The following is a 17,039-nucleotide window of genomic DNA, read 5'->3' as shown; positions in this document are numbered from 1 at the left end:
ACTCAGGAGTCACTGAGTCCAAACGTTTCCTTCTAGTTTATCAACCTCAGATAAAAAATACATTTAATTCTGTAATCTAAACTTCATAATTGTGGATGGAAGACCTTTATTTAAAATATGAGTAATTTAAATAGTTAAACAATGTCTGAAAAAACAGTGACTTTTGTTCAGAATAATACATTTTACAGTAAATAGTTGTAATGTTGTAATTCCGGGGTGTTGTTCCCCCCCGTGCCGCCTGGAGGCGCTGTTGCAGTCAGTCACCGTCCAGATAATAACAGCAGGAAGAAGTCCGGCTGGCAGCATCATGCCCGCTGCTGTGATCATGGAGGAGAACTTTGATCAGTTATTGGATCAATGTGAAGCTCAGGAGCTGGAGGTAAGCTGGGCGGGTTGAATTCCGCAGAAACGGTTCGGGTTTCAGTCGTTCCGGGTTTTTCGGCTCGGTTTGAAGGTAGAACCGAACATTTTGTTCCCTGCTTAGTCCGTTTCTGGATGACTTGGCATCCAAACATTGAAGGATGATTAAACCGATCGAGTTAGCGCTGAAATGAGCTGAACATCATTATAAATAAATGACCATCGTAGAGGCTGTTTGGTGATTCGGCTCTGATTGAGACCTGAGAGCCAAGCGGGTGAAGTTAGCTTCCGACTCGTCTCCTCAGTAAAGAGTTATTTCACAGATTTAAGGAGCTGCTCAAGTTTAAAACCTGAAACTCTCAACAGTCGGACATAAATTTATCTGCACTGTTTAAAACTCATCTGAAAAATACATAAAATAACTAGAATCTAATTAGAGCAAACCGGAGCAAGATTACTATAAAATAGCCCTCGGGTGTTACTTTGGACACCAGCTTCAGCTGTTTGTTAGCTTGTCAGTTAGCTTTAGCCGGCTGATTATAAATGAGGCTGGAGTGGTTCCTACTTACCTGTAGTTACATGGTTACTTTGGTTCTGGAGGCCGTTCTGACCCAGAGGTGTGTTCCGGTTAATTCTAACACTAACAGGGCGAAATAAAGGCGAGAAAAGGACTGTGTGATGCTAACTGGACTGTGTGATGCTAACTGGACTGTGTGATGCTAACTGGACTGTTTGATTCTAACTGGACTGTGTGATGCTAACTGGACTGTGTGATGCTAACTGGACTGTGTGATGCTAACTGGACTGTGTGATGCTAACTGGACTGTGTGATGCTAACTGGACTGTTTGATGCTAACTGGACTGTTTGATGCTAACTGGACTGTGTGATGCTAACTGGACTGTGTGATGCTAACTGGACTGTGTGATGCTAACTGGACTGTTTGATTCTAACTGGACTGTGTGATGCTAACTGGACTGTGTGATGCTAACTGGACTGTGTGATGCTAACTGGACTGTTTGATTCTAACTGGACTGTGTGATGCTAACTGGACTGTTTGATGCTAACTGGACTGTTTGATTCTAACTGGACTGTGTGATGCTAACTGGACTGTGTGATGCTAACTGGACTGTGTGATGCTAACTGGACTGTGTGATGCTAACTGGACTGTTTGATTCTAACTGGACTGTGTGATGCTAACTGGACTGTGTGATGCTAACTGGACTGTTTGATGCTAACTGGACTGTTTGATGCTAACTGGACTGTTTGATTCTAACTGGACTGTGTGATGCTAACTGGACTGTTTGATGCTAACTGGACTGTGTGATGCTAACAGGACTGTGTGATGCTAACAGTACTGTGTGATGCTAACTGGACTGTGTGATGCTAACTGGACTGTGTGATTCTAACTGGACTGTGTGATGCTAACTGGACTGTTTGATGCTAACTGGACTGTGTGATGCTAACTGGACTGTGTGATGCTAACTGGACTGTGTGATGCTAACTGGACTGTGTGATGCTAACTGGACTGTTTGATTCTAACTGGACTGTGTGATGCTAACTGGACTGTGTGATGCTAACTGGACTGTTTGATGCTAACTGGACTGTTTGATGCTAACTGGACTGTTTGATTCTAACTGGACTGTGTGATGCTAACTGGACTGTTTGATGCTAACTGGACTGTTTGATGCTAACTGGACTGTGTGATGCTAACAGGACTGTGTGATGCTAACAGTACTGTGTGATGCTAACTGGACTGTGTGATGCTAACTGGACTGTGTGATGCTAACTGGACTGTTTGATGCTAACTGGACTGTTTGATTCTAACTGGACTGTGTGATGCTAACAGGACTGTGTGATGCTAACAGGACTGTGTGTAATGCTAACAGAAGCCAAGTGGAGGAAAACACACACCTGTTAGCAGGTAGATTACTACGGAGGCCCCTGAGGATCAAAGTGATGTTTTTCTTTCTTCCTTCCGTCACAATAAGTTTGCAAATACCCCCTGATCTGATTTTTCACACTGATAACTAATGAATAATCACTAAATAAAAATTGCACATCATTTCTAAAGACCTTCAGTGAAAACGTCTTAATTTATTTTGAATTAACTGGTTCAGAAAACCGGAACTTAAGACTGTAACTGGGTTATTAATGCTTGTCTTGGTAAAACCTGTAGGTAGGATATTAACTAGCAGCAGGTCCTTTACTAACCAGTCAAACCATCAACACTAACTACAGCTGCCAGCAGATGGCGCTGCTACTCCGTGAAAATGGATCAGAATAGTTCACCATGTTTCTCTTTCAGAAGATTTCTGTCCCCATCTGTTTTTCAATCCATGTTTAATCTGTTTTTACTCCACCATTTTTCAAATCTGTTTTTTATATCTTAAATAAAATGATATACAGCTTCACAAAACTCACAAATGAGATACTAACATAAAAAAAGTCTAAGAAAGACCTTATAAGTTAGCAGGAAGACTTTCAGTGTTCCAGGTGCTGCATAAACTGACTAGAAAATAATTTAATAATAACAGTAATCCTGTTTGTTCCTTATGGAGCCCTGTAAATTATAACACCTGAATATTCGTATTGATTAGTGTCTCCTTCATGAGGAAGAAATGTCAGCCTATTCTTAGAGAAAAAAGATTTTTATGATCTTTTTATTCAAAGATCATAAAAATAACTTCCAGATCAAAGATCACATGTGTCTGTTTAAAATAAGAAATTCTGAATTAAATTATTTTCCCTTGTTTATGTGAAACCCAAAGTTTGGATCACAAATCACAGAAAATGTTTTATTTAATTAGCCAAACAGTCATATTTGTTCCTGATAATAATGTAACTTTATGCTATAAAGAACATTTTGCTTTGAGCAGCAAGACATGCAGCTTAAATGATTCATTTTCAGATGAATCCTAGCCATGAAGGCAGACATTTCCTGATTTCCATGGAAACCTGGTGATCTCATATGAAACCACTTAAAGTGTTGATTCAGCTCATTTTATGTTGGGGAGAAAATAATTTAATGTCATTTGTTTTTCTCTCAGCTGGTATTCTGGAAACTGTAACCCACGGTAACGCATAAAAGCTGTTTTTATAGATGGTTCATACGTTGATGTGACCTGGACTCAGGAATCTTCCTTCAAGACTTTTTATTCAGGCAGGCGTTGAATGCCTAAAACGTGTCACTTCCTGTCTTATCCACCTTGTTTTAGACTTGTTTTCTTTTATATGTTGTTCTTTTGAGGAACAACATAATATCCTTGATGAGTGAAGAGCTGTAGAAATAACCACCTGCACTACCTTCACCAGGCTCCAGGGGGCATCGCAACTCCCCAGGTCTACGCTCAGATGCTAGCACTGTATCTACTCAACAACGACATGTAAGTAAAGCAAAATGGCCGCTGTGCAAGCATCACCTTTTGACTGGTGATGTTGGGATTTACCCCCGCTGACTAATGGGTGTGTAAATTAGACTGTTTCCATGGCGACCTGCTTTGTCCATGTAGAGAGAGTCAGGTCCAAATCAGAATATTCCTGACACCAAACCTTAAGCATCTGGATTGTGGGGCTTCCTGTGTTTCCTGCTCCACTTCCTGTTGACTGAGTCCTGTTGTTTCTGGCCTCTAGGAACAACGCCCGCTATCTGTGGAAAAGGATTCCTCAGGCCATAAAATCAGTAAGTTTGCCCAAACGTCTGTTGGACCAGGTTCTGGTCAGAGTTCTGCTGGACCTGTCGCAATACTCAGGACTAGGGCTGTTGTAAACGAATATTTTAGTAATCGAGTAATCTATCGATTATTCTTACGATTAATCGAGTAATCGGATAAAAAAAAAATTATAAAATGAAATATTGGTAAATCTGGCATAATACCGGTGTTACTATCAGATATCAATATCAGTCCAATTTTTCATATTTGAGCATCCCTAACAGTTGCTTTTTTGTAGTTTAGAAAACTAACCTGTAACAATAATAGCTCACTTTCTAAGTTAACCAGAAGAAAAGTTATAGAAAAATCTGAAATTATATTGAATTTAATAACAAAGAGGCAGGCTCACAAATATGCTTATAAAAAATGTCTACAATCCAGCTTTTAGTTTATGTATTCATCTTCAGTGAGTTTAATAGATTAATTAAACTCACCTTGCCACCTAACCTGTCACGCTTTGGGTTTGAAAATACGGGAAATGTCGCCTGGAGTGGGAGGAGAGGGCGAATGAACGAACATGGGGTGGAGGGGAGGAAATAGACCAGCGGACTGACGAACCGTTAGACCGGGGGACGAACACGGGGGGAAGCAATACGGGATATTTACGACACCTTCACTGGTCACACTCAGAAACTCATCTACCAGCCATGTACGATGCGCTCCGCCACCCGTTTCTTCAGACCGGGATATGAAATTTATTGTGCGGTTCGTCGGTAAAGCTACATTTACACGGTAAGCATCAGCTACTCAGCCGCCCGCCCTGTTCAGTCTATCCGCTCACCTCAGCGCTCTTCCCGCCGTTCGCTTTCAACCAGCAGCCCCGGAGGAGAAATGCTGCCGTACTCCAGGCATTCCCCCAGTCATTTTAAGGATGCTTATTGGTTCCCCAAAAACGATAAAAAGTCGGGCATTATCATCAATCAATAAAATCCCCACGGGCCAATCTTGAAGATTGGACTTTATGCCGCTGAGACTTAGCTTTTGTCAACAACTCAGAGGCGGAAGTGAGAGCTACGCGCAACGCAAATGAAGTCCCGGCCGGAACACGGTGCGCTAACTAATAAAACATAAATTAACGAAGCTTCGAGGCAGGTAAATTTTCCTCGAGGAATTTTAGTAATCGAGGTACTCGAATCATTCGAGGAATCGTTTCAGCCCTACTCAGGACACTGGTTCATTTCCAACTCCTGCTAAACCAGTGCTAACTCCTGCTAACTAGTAACAACTCCTGCGAAACAAGTGATAACTCCTGCTAACCAGTGCTACTGCAGCTGCAGCAATCTGTTATAAACAAACAGATTGACACATTAGAAACAATATCGTACGAATTGCTACAAATAATCAGTAAATCCTGAATGTCAAGATATGAAACTTAAGCAGGAAAAATAAATTAAAATGTTCCTGCTTAAAATGTGTTTTTGAATATCTGCATTAAATTTTACTTGGTGCATAAATATTGACATTTGTGGCTCGTGTTGTCCCCGGTGACGTGCCACCCTGGGCAGAGAGCCATATTAGGAAAAGCCACTGAACTGGATTACCGTAAAGGCTAGAAGAGCCGCTCACTGTGAAATGGAGGAAATTATACAAAACATGAATATTCAGCACAATTCCTGGAAAGTTAAGTTTCAAACTAAGCTAGCAGCTGTGTGGGAACTGCAGGTGTCTCAGCAGTGCTGATGTCTGTCCTCTGTGTCCTGTGAGGCTGAGCAGAGCAGCTGTCAGACACAGCAGTGAAAATCCTAAATACTCCCACTGCATGGAGGCGTGTCTCTGGTTGCTGAAGGCTTCTGTCTTGTTTTCGGCTGCAGGCTAACCCTGAGCTAGCAGCTATCTGGGCCGTCGGCCAGCGCATTTGGCAGAGAGACTTCCCGGGGATCTACACGGCCATCGCAGCCCACCAGTGGTCCGAGAATATCCTGCCTGTCATGGAGGCCCTCAGAGGTAACTTCATGCAGGAAAACACTTCAGCATATCAGACACATCACTGAGCAGCTGCTACTCAGCTAGCTGCAGCAATAGCTACAGCAGCTAGCTGCAGGGCTAGCCTGCTGCCTTGGCACTGTGATCTCGGGGTTTTCTCCTGGAGACGTCAGCAGGAGTTTATTGCGTCCTGAGTGATTGTGGCGCTGTTGTTGGTTGTGCAACAGTTTAAAATAACTTCTCTGGATGTTGATCTGTTGTTGATGTCATAAACAGAGTTTCATCAGATGGTTTGGTAACAGCTGGCAGCTCTAATAAAACGTTCAAGTAAACATTTGGATTTGTTAATGTTACAGTTTCTGTTTAATTTGTTCCACAGTTTGACTCGTTTCAGACGTTTGAGGATTTTACTTGTTGATCATCGTTGTGTTTCTGGGAGGATGACCTTCATCTAAACTGAAGGCTCCCAGGTTGTTGAGCAGCAACAGTTGCTCCTCTGAGGTTGTTGCTGATGCCTTTCTGCCCTGGCGTTGTGCTAACTCACCTGTAGACGCCTCAGCAGCAGTGGACACGCCTCCGCTGATCTGCTAACAGTGGAGCTAATTTATTTTTAGCATTTTTGCTAACTTTGAAAAAGCTTAGCAAGATTAGCTTCCCCTCAATACATTTTTCTGGATAAATTCTAAAGCTCTAATTTACCTGGCTGTTTTTAAACTTTCAGATGAATGAAGTTCAACATTTGTTTTGAAATTTTGCTCATTGACTGTTTAAAATCCTTTCTACTCATGCTCTTATTTTGAAGTGGGTGAAGTCTGATTACCAGACGCTTTGTTTCCTTACGTTCTCCAGCCATGATGCGTCGCAGGAAATGACGTACGTCCTGAACCCAGAATGCATTGCTGTAGTTCTGTTGTTAACATTTTAAAATGTCCTGACATTCTGCGCGGTTTCTAACTGTAGTCGTGGTCAGTCAGGCTAAATCTACCACAGAGTTAGCAAAACTCAACAACTATAAACTGAAACAGGAGTGGAAAGAATCACTTCCTGAAACACAAACGGTACAGGAAGGAGTGTAATGACACATGTGAGCCTGCTGAGGGCGATATGCTACGTTGTAGCATGTTGAGTCATTGACACATGGTGGGTTGAATTTAGCGGGTTAGCTTTCGCTAAATAATGTGTGGTATAACGCTATTGTGTTAGCAGAACTAATATTAATGATTAGCACTTTAGCATTAGCTTCTGCTATGTCTTGGTATAACGTTTTAGCATTAGCTTCTTTTAACTGGTTTTAGCATTGCACTTCATGTTGTTAGTGAAGCTAATTTTGATTATTGGAGTTTTAATATTAGTGCATCTAACTGCATAATTACCTCACTGATGATGATGATGATGATGATGATGATTGGTTGTTAAATATCTGATCAGTGGAAGCTGTGTTCAGTTTTTGGTTTATTTGTGTAGTCGGAGGTAGGTTGGTAGTTGGATCGGTCAGTAGTTGTTGGATCGGTCAGTAGTTGTTGGATCGGTCGGTAGTTGTTTGTCGGTAGTTGTTTGATCGGTCAGTAGTTGTTGGTTGGTAGTTGGATCGGTCAGTAGTTGTTGGTTGGTAGTTGGATCGGTCAGTAGTTGTTGGTCGGTACTTGTTTGATCGGTCAGTAGTTGTTGGTCGGTAGTTGGATCGGTCAGTAGTTGTTGGTTGGTAGTTGGATCGGTCAGTAGTTGTTGGTCGGTAGTTGTTTGATCGGTCAGTAGTTGTTTGATCGGTCAGTAGTTGTTGGATCGGTCAGTAATTGTTGGTCGGTAGTTGGATCGGTCGGTAGTTGTTGGTCGGTAGTTGTTGGTCGGTAGTTGGATCGGTCGGTAGTTGTTGGTCGGTAGTTGGATCAGTCAGTAGTTGTTGGATCGGTCAGTAATTGTTGGTCGGTAGTTGGATCGGTCAGTAGTTGGATCGGTCAGTAGTTGGATCGGTCGGTAGTTGGATCGGTCGGTAGTTGTTGGTTGGTAGTTGGATCAGTCAGTAGTTGTTGGATCGGTCAGTAATTGTTGGTCGGTAGTTGGATCGGTCAGTAGTTGTTGGTTGGTAGTTGGATCGGTCAGTAGTTGTTGGTCGGTACTTGTTTGATCGGTCAGTAGTTGTTGGTCGGTAGTTGGATCGGTCAGTAGTTGTTGGTTGGTAGTTGGATCGGTCAGTAGTTGTTGGTCGGTAGTTGTTTGATCGGTCAGTAGTTGTTTGATCGGTCAGTAGTTGTTGGATCGGTCAGTAATTGTTGGTCGGTAGTTGGATCGGTCGGTAGTTGTTGGTCGGTAGTTGTTGGTCGGTAGTTGGATCGGTCGGTAGTTGTTGGTCGGTAGTTGGATCAGTCAGTAGTTGTTGGATCGGTCAGTAATTGTTGGTCGGTAGTTGGATCGGTCAGTAGTTGGATCGGTCAGTAGTTGGATCGGTCGGTAGTTGGATCGGTCGGTAGTTGTTGGTTGGTAGTTGGATCAGTCAGTAGTTGTTGGATCGGTCAGTAATTGTTGGTCGGTAGTTGGATCGGTCGGTAGTTGGATCGGTCACTAGTTGTTGGTCGGTAGTTGGATCGGTCAGTAGTTGTTGGTCGGTAGTTGGATTGGTCAGTAGTTGTTGGTCGGTAGTTGTTGGTCGGTAGTTGGATCGGTCGGTAGTTGGATCGGTCGGTAGTTGTCGGTCGGTAGTTGTTGGATCGGTCGGTAGTTGTTGGATCGGTCGGTAGTTGGATCGGTCGGTAGTTGTTGGTCGGTAGTTGGATCGGTCAGTAGTTGTTGGTTGGTAGTTGGATCGGTCGGTAGTTGTTGGTCGGTAGTTGTTGGTCGGTAGTTGTTGGTCGGTAGTTGTTGGTCGGTAGTTGGATCGGTCGGTAGTTGTTGGATCGGTCAGTAGTTGTTGGTCGGTAGTTGGATCGGTCAGTAGTTGTTGGTCGGTAGTTGTTGGTCGGTAGTTGGATCGGTCGGTAGTTGGATCGGTCGGTAGTTGTTGGTCGGTAGTTGTTGGTCGGTAGTTGTTGGTCGGTAGTTGTTGGTCGGTAGTTGGATCGGTCGGTAGTTGTCGGATCGGTCAGTAGTTGTTGGTCGGTAGTTGGATCGGTCAGTAGTTGTTGGTCGGTAGTTGTTGGTCGGTAGTTGTTGGTCGGTAGTTGGATCGGTCGGTAGTTGGATCGGTCGGTAGTTGTTGGTCGGTAGTTGGATCGGTCGTTAGTTGTCGGATCGGTCAGTAGTTGTTGGTCGGTAGTTGTTGGTCGGTAGTTGGATCGTTCGGTAGTTGTCGGATCGGTCAGTAGTTGTTGGTCGGTAGTTGGATCGGTCAGTAGTTGTTGGTCGGTAGTTGTTGGTCGGTAGTTGTTGGTCGGTAGTTGGATCGGTCGGTAGTTGGATCGGTCGGTAGTTGTTGGTCGGTAGTTGTTGGTCGGTAGTTGGATCGGTCGGTAGTTGGATCGGTCGGTAGTTGTTGGTCGGTAGTTGGATCGGTCGTTAGTTGTCGGATCGGTCAGTAGTTGTTGGTCGGTAGTTGTTGGTCGGTAGTTGGATCGTTCGGTAGTTGTTGGTCGGTAGTTGTTGGTCGGTAGTTGGATCGGTCGGTAGTTGTTGGATCGGTCAGTAGTTGTTGGTCGGTAGTTGGATCGGTCAGTAGTTGTTGGTCGGTAGTTGGATCGGTCGGTAGTTGTTGGTCGGTAGTTGTTGGTCGGTAGTTGGATCGGTTGGTAGTTGGATCAGTCAGTAGTTGTTGGTCGGTAGTTGGATTGGTCAGTAGTTGTTGGTCGGTAGTTGGATTGGTCAGTAGTTGTTGGTCGGTAGTTCAGTCTGTGGTTCAGCTTGTTTGTTGCTCAGACTGAAAACATTTCCTGTAGGTTTTGTTTTGGAAAACATCATGTTGTGTTTATTGCTGAGACTCTCTGGTCACATGCTGGCTGTTTGTCCCGGTCCACCCCAACCTGTCCGTCTCCACGGCGACACATGGTGGGGGCGGGGGGGTTCTGTGAAAATGTCCAGGCAGGAATGCGCTCTGCTGGATCGGGTGTCTGTCTGGAGGCTCATATAAAGGCCGGCCGGCCGGCCACCGGACCAGAATAGACCCGGAGTGCAGCAGCTGCAGAACAGCGTGTCGTCTCTCCCAGAACCAGAACCAAGGACATGGACCTCCAGAGGACGGGCTCGGTGGTGCGGCCGCCCAGCCCCATGGACAGCCTAGAGAAGCAGCTGAGCTGCCCCATCTGCCTGGACATGTTCACCAAGCCGGTGGTCATCCTGCCCTGCCAGCACAACCTGTGCCGCGGCTGCGCCAGCGACCTCTACGACTCCCGCAACCCCTACCGCTTCTCCGGCGGCGTCTTCCGCTGCCCCACCTGCCGCTTCGAGGTGGTGCTGGATCGCCACGGGGTGCACGGCCTACAGCGCAACCTGCTGGTGGAGAACATCATCGACATCTACAAGCAGCAGCAGGAGGGGAAGGGCGAGGGCGAGCCGCTGAAGGCGCAGGAGGCCAAGGAGCCGCTCTGCCCGGAGCACGAGGACGAGCGCATCAACATCTACTGCGTCAGCTGCCAGCGCCCCACCTGCTCCATGTGCAAGGTGTTCGGCCAGCACAAGGACTGCGAGGTGGCGCCGCTGGCCGCCGTCTACCAGAGCCAGAAGGCTGAGCTCAGCAACGCCATCGATGCGCTGGTGGCCAGCAACGGCCGGCTGCAGGCGCTGCTGCACCAGATGGAGGACGCCGGGCGCGCCGTGCAGGAGAACGCGCAGCGCGCCAAGCAGGGCCTGGCGGAGCGCTTTGACCTGCTGTACGCCGTGCTGGAGGAGCGCAAGGCGGTGCTGCTGGAGCAGCTGGGCCGCGAGCAGGACGACAAGGTGGCGGCGCTGCGGGCGCTGGCCCAGCGCTACGGCGAGCGTCTGCAGGCCAGCTCCGAGCTGACGGACACGGCGGTACGCGCCCTGGAGCAGAGCGGCGCCGCCGAGTTCCTGCTGGCCTCCAAGGGCCTGATCGGCCGGACCCGGGACGCCGCCAAGGCCTCGCTGGGCGAAGAGCGGCCAGAACCCGGCTTTGAGAAGATGGACCACTTCACCCTCAACACGGAGCCGGTGGAGGCCGTGCTGGCCAAGATGGACTTTGGAACCGGGGATGATGAGGAGTACGAGGACGCAGAGGAGGAAGAGGAGGAAGAATAGGACACGGGACGGAGGAGGACGGAGGAGGACGGAGGAGGACGGAGGCGTCCATCGGGACTGAGACACAGACTCTGATTTCTTTACGTCTTTTTATACTTTTGTATTGAAGGTTAGAAATGTTTGTAGCTTCTGGTTGTTGATGCGCTGCTGGAATCCCAGTCAGTCTGTACTGGAAATAAAACTGTGTGAAGTTGATCCATGGCCCGGTTCTGGTGCTGGTTCTGTTGGAACCCAAAGCAGGTTATTAAAAGCCTGCAGCAGCGTTGCCTTTGCTGGAAAACAGTCTGAGCTATTTCAGGAAGAGTGAGTGTTTGTGATAGGTGTGTGTGTGTGTGTGTGTGTGTGTGTGTGTGTGTGTGTGTGTGTGTGTGTGTGTTTCTGTTTGTGATAGCATCCAGGAATAGCCGGTCCGGTCCGGTTCCTCTCATGGAGTTCTTCTTGCTCAGCAGCTCTGACCCGACTGACTCTGAGCTAAAATTGTCGTCCAGCTGGTCGCTGAGCTCAGAGACAGGAAGTGACACGCAGAGTGACCTTCTGTTCTGAGCATGCTCAGTGCGGCTCCAGCCAGCTCTTATCGATCGTCCTTGTGGAAAACTTTCCGGTTGCCAGATCTCTGTTGGTACACAGGGAGCTGTTGCTAGGCAACAGAGCCTGAGAGGCCAGGTTCTGTTGACGCGGTGACAGCAGAACATGTCGGCGTGTCTGAGGAGCCTCACTGCTCACCTGATAAGGAGCCGAGGCTCCAGGTGACCCCGGTGACCCCGTTCCTGAGATTCAGGTTCTGTTTCAATATCTGAAAAGTGCGGAATATGTTTATCCTTCTTTTCTCTGATAACCCTGAATAAAATCTACTTCTGCCTAGTCTCAACATGGGGGGCAGGGACCCTGTGGAGGGCCGCCAGACATCAACTGGGGGTCAAAAGATCATTTTCAGAATCATTATGATTTAGCCTCCAGGATTCATCTTTACCTGGAGTATAGAGACACTAAAGACCTGAACAATAAATAACATCAGCATTCAAGATAAAAACATTCAGTTCATCAGGACTCCAGTTTTAACTCCAGCTGCTTCACATTCTGCAAATAATGTATAAAAATGACCTTAAATGAAGAGAATTGTCTTCCGGAGATTAAATAATGTGGTCTGGCCCTTTAACTCTAAAGTTTGGTTAAAAACACAAACCTGTTTAAAAGTGGGAGGAGCTTCTTGGATGCTAACATATTAGCCAAACCAAAAGAGTTCAGTTTAAACTTCTTGTTTTCTTCTGATTCACTTTTGCAACATTAGCGACAGGAAGTGGCCTGTCCGACAGGAAGTGGGCTGAATCTGTTTAAAGATGTGAAATGAGCCGTTGTCGGCTCCTGGCTGTGATCAGTGACGAGCTGCGGCTCATTTAGCAGACATGATGAAGATGATGGCTATCCTCCTCCTCCTCACCATGATGTTGTCCACAGAGAGCAGCAGGCAGCGGGCCTACAGCCTGGTGGCGCAGGCCTACACCTCCATCACAGCCGAAGACTTCGCTGCCTTCGTGGGCTACACGGTGGAGGAGGCGGTGAAAGGTGAGGCTACTTCCTGTAGCGTCTGTCGGGTTTTCTTGGACTCATCCTGGCTTCCCTCATCTCTCTCAGGTGTGGTGAGTCAAGGCTGGCAGGCCGACCCAGCAACCAGGATGGTAATGCCCAAGAAGCCAGGTAGGGGGCGCCCTTTCCCATCAAATCACACGCACTTCTCCTCTGGCTCCTTTTCACACATTTATATGTTTATTAGGATTCAGTGTCTAAAAGAGCCACTAGAGGGCGAACACATCGTGCTGGATTTATCACAACCCCCGCTGCTCTGAGCAGTAACAGGTGGGGGCGGGGCTGCAGAGCTCAGCTAGATAGTGGAAACACCCCTGACTCACTCGCCCCTCTCTCTCTCCAGACCCGCCCCCTGTGTCTCTGGTTCCTAACGAGCAGCAGCTGGCCCGCCTCACCGACTACGTGGCGTTCCTGGAGAACTGAAGGCTCCCCTGGTTCCGCCGGAGGAGAGGCCGCCGTGCCTCCTGATGGACCGACACCCGGATTCATCCCATGACCCCGCCCCCGCTCAGACGACGATGACGATTGGCTGTTTGCAGCTGCCTGATGTGTAAATAGCTCTGCTGATTGTTGTTTCAGATAAACATGGAGAGAACCCAGTACAGTTTCCATCCTACCTCCTGTTTCCATCCTACTTCCTGTTTCCATCCTACTTCCTGTCTCCATCCTACTTCCTGTCTCCATCCTACCTCCTGTCTCCATCCTACCTCCTGTCTCCATCCTACTTCCTGTCTCCATCCTACTTCCTGTTTCCATCCTACCTCCTGTTTCCATCCTACTTCCTGTCTCCATCCTACCTCCTGTTTCCATCCTACTTCCTGTCTCCATCCTACTTCCTGTTTCCATCCTACTTCCTGTCTCCATCCTACCTCCTGTCTCCATCCTACTTCCTGTTTCCACCCAACTTCCTGTTTTGGCTGCTGAATAAACGTGTTTCTGTTTCTACTGGTTGGCTGAGCTTCTGTTTCCATCAGATGAGGGTAATCAGGTTCTGCAGGTTGGAGTCGGGTCTCCATTCACTCTGATCCACACAAGCTCATAAATTTACATTTATGAATGCTAACGTAGCCATTAGCCAGCTTGTGGTGCAGTTAATCTCAACTGGTTGGTTTTCTGGGTCAGAGATTCTACACGGTTCCAGTTGATCAGTGTTAGCCTTCATTCTCCATTCCAGAACCAGTTCTGACCCGTTTGGATCACCTCAGAACCAGCTGGGTCCACCTAGCTGCTGGTTCTGAGGTCAGTCTGGAGGTTCTACTTTATTACTTGATCCACCAGCATGAAACCCTGCTGACTAAACAGAAGTCCTCCAGACCACTAGGGGGAGCTGACGAACTGATGGCGTGGACTGGACCCTCAGTGGTGATTATCAGGTTCTGTAGTTACAGAGGTCAGGAAAAGACACGATGACTTAACGGGATGACCAGTTAAGTCATTTATTGGGAGGAGTGCTGGTGCCTCTCCAGCGAGACGTTTCGACCGAGAGGCAGGACAACCAACCATGCACACACCGATAGTCATGTTTCTGGACTGTGCGAGGAAGTTGGAAAACCTGGACAGAACCATCCGTGCTCAGGGAGAACCTGCAGAAAGACCCCGGGCTGGGAATCGAACCCAGGCTGCAAAGCAACGGTGTTACCAACTGCACCGCTGTGCACCTGTTGTACTTCATGTCTTCTGCATTATATTCATGAAGGTGATATTACCTGCCCCAGACTCCCCCTAGTGGTCTGGAGGACTTCTGTTTTGTGCAGCGTTTGAATCTGGCTGCTGTTGGTGGAATCTTCTCTGTTGCTTGTTTCCTGTTGCTGCAACATTTTTTATTCAGAGCGTTCCTTTTTTTATTTGTGATTTTCTGTTTTGGAGTTTGCATCATTCATGTGTTTGCAGCTCATTTTGCTGTGTGTCCATATTGACTCATCCAAATCTTCTCCAGAGGACATTAGTCTCGTCCATGGGGACACCCGCACGTCTCAGTCCAGACTGAGGTGTTAACTTTGGACCGGGTCGGAACCCCGATGGGTCTCCAACAGAACTGTTATCCAAACACACCCAGCTGAACAGGAAACCAACCCATTAGAAGAATGCAGACATTGATCACTGGTGGTGTATGTATAATTATGACCCTGAGGATCTCCATTCAGATCACACGTGTTTAACTGAACTCTGTTCTGGTCCAGAAGCGTCCCGGAGCAGCTGCTGAGGTTCTGCTGTTAGTATTTATATAAAGCTTCCTTCCCTACAAGGCCCGGTCCATGTTTAGAGGAACCGGTCAGCTGGTACCGGAGGAAAATGTGGGCATAAATCCATCTGGTTGCCTTATGCTGCACAAGAAGCCATCTTTATTTTTAGCTTCATCCTGTTTTTAATCATTTAGATTTTATTGTGTTATTTTGTCTTTAAGCTGCAGATGTTTCTGAGACTTGGAGGGATACCAGAACCAGAACTCTGGGTTTGCTCTCCTTCAGCTTTTTGTTTCTGAATATTTTCTTTAATGCAAAGTATTTTCTTCTAGCAGCGTGTTGAAGTAGTTCGGGTTCACGGTTTGGGACAGCTGACCGCAGCAGCAGGTCGGTTCGGGAGGAAAACGGGTCAGCTCGGTGCTGAAAACGCACTAAATATAAACCTGATGAGCCGAACAGAAAGGCGGTAAACCTCCAGCTGACCGTAGGGAACTGCGCATGCTCATATTGCACAGTGGGCGCTGTGTGTCGTCATCAGGCCGGTTAGCTCAGCTGGTTAGAGCGTGGTGCTAATAACGCCAAGGTCGCGGGTTCGATCCCCGTACGGGCCACTAACCTTTTCGTTGGTTTACCTGGACATTACGCCGGTCCCGGTCCCGGTCGGGGTTCTGGCTGCCGCTGACTGAACAGAGGAATGTTGATAATTAAACTCCAGGGGGGAAAAACGTCCAGGATGATTTCATTCTGAAATGAGGAACGTTCTCAAACCGGTTCACTAATAAACGATCTGATGACAGATTTTGATCAACGTTTCACATCTGGTCCGGATCAGAACCGCCGGCCCGAGAGGATCGGAGAGCAAGACGAGATTTATTTATGAGATGTAAATAAACAGTTTTTACCTCATTATTTTATGGGTCAAATTTTGAGGAGAAATTAAATTATTTGATTTTAGAAAATATTTTTAAAGTTAGAAAAAGTTTCTGGAAACCTAACAGGCAGTTACCATAGCAACCGACTGGCAGAACCAGCAGAACGGTCCAAACTGGAGCTGACCCAGATCAGAGGTCCTGGTTCCGGTGTTCTGGTTCTGGCTCCTGTCCCAATTCTGTTTCTGGATCTGGTTCTGGTTCTGGTGCCTCGCTGCGTTCACCCACCAATCTCTGAGGTTGTAATCTGTGCCTGATGGCTGATTACAGCAGAGGGCGCTGTTCCCCAGCGGATGGTGGCGTCATGGCCGCCGCTCAGGTCCACGGAGAGCCCGTTTCCATGGAGACGGATGAGTCATGAGGAAGACTCCGGCGGGATGAGGGAGGAAGGCTTTCCAAGATGGACGCGGAGGGGAGAAGACTAAAGTCTGTAAAACTTTATTTAAAACCATGACAACACACAGACCTTCATTTTCATCATCATCATCATCCTCATCATCATCACCTCCAGATCCTGTTTCAGCTTCGGCTGCTTCTCTAATCCCAAAGATTTCCTGACCTGCTAATGAAAGCAGGAGGCGGTTCGGTTCCGGTCCGGTTCTGAAAGGCAGCCTTCATCCACAGGAGCCTCATGCATACGGTAACTGAGCCAACAGGAAATTAAAGGCAACGATCCTCAAAGTTTACTTTAATTATCAATCGCTCAGGAAAGTCTTCACAGCCTGGCAGAGTTTATATCTATTTATTCTTTTCATCATAAACAAAACAATTATTCCACTGAGAAAATATACAAATCGATAAAATGAAAGGCAGCAGAAAAAAAAAATCTGATAAAATCTTTTATCCCAAAAATATATTCAAACAAGATTTACACAAAACTAAACTAAACAAACACATCAACTCAAGAAACAATTTGCATAGATTAAAGTTCTGGAGCGGCCTAGTCCAAGTCCTGACTCTGAATCAGTGACCGACATTCTGCTGACATCACGTTTTTATGAGGCGCCATTTTAAAGTTGGCCACAAATGAACAGCCGTAATCTGGATTATTTAACCTGAGTCATTTCTTAGTCATGTTTTCATGTGATTCATTTATTAACATTTCAGCTTCAAACTAGAAACGTGTAGCTAAGGCTAAATATTTAGATTCAAACTAAACATTTAATTA

The 17,039-nt window shown here is 46.7% G+C and overlaps 2 protein-coding genes and 1 non-coding gene across 3 annotated transcripts; all 3 read left to right on the top strand.

Annotated features, from left to right (window-relative positions):
- The first annotated feature begins 253 nt into the window (after nucleotides 1-253).
- On the top strand, nucleotides 254-13,704 carry cops8 (COP9 signalosome subunit 8). Its single transcript, XM_014975783.2, has 7 exons — nucleotides 254-379; nucleotides 3,674-3,744; nucleotides 3,992-4,040; nucleotides 5,883-6,015; nucleotides 12,631-12,738; nucleotides 12,808-12,870; nucleotides 13,103-13,704. The coding sequence occupies exons 1-7, from the start codon at nucleotides 308-310 to the stop codon at nucleotides 13,180-13,182; spliced, it is 576 nt and encodes a 191-aa protein (XP_014831269.1). The 5' UTR covers nucleotides 254-307; the 3' UTR covers nucleotides 13,183-13,704.
- Nucleotides 5,887-11,370, top strand: trim63b (tripartite motif containing 63b). Its single transcript, XM_088003667.1, has 2 exons — nucleotides 5,887-6,015; nucleotides 10,128-11,370. Exon 2 carries the CDS (start codon nucleotides 10,144-10,146, stop codon nucleotides 11,173-11,175), a length of 1,032 nt encoding a protein of 343 aa, XP_087859793.1. The 5' UTR covers nucleotides 5,887-6,015; nucleotides 10,128-10,143; the 3' UTR covers nucleotides 11,176-11,370.
- Nucleotides 13,705-15,479: 1,775 nt separating the features above from the next.
- trnai-aau (transfer RNA isoleucine (anticodon AAU)) lies at nucleotides 15,480-15,553 on the top strand. Its single transcript has one exon. It is a non-coding gene; the product is annotated as a tRNA-Ile (tRNA).
- The last annotated feature ends 1,486 nt before the right edge of the window (nucleotides 15,554-17,039 follow it).

The sequence above is a fragment of the Poecilia mexicana genome, unplaced genomic scaffold (genome assembly GCF_051168715.1).
Source record: "Poecilia mexicana isolate PSO_F unplaced genomic scaffold, ASM5116871v1 scaffold_2, whole genome shotgun sequence".
Lineage (NCBI taxonomy): Eukaryota > Metazoa > Chordata > Actinopteri > Cyprinodontiformes > Poeciliidae > Poecilia > Poecilia mexicana.
The sequence above is the reverse complement of the archived record's forward strand: the minus strand, read 5'-3'. Positions and strand labels throughout refer to the sequence as shown.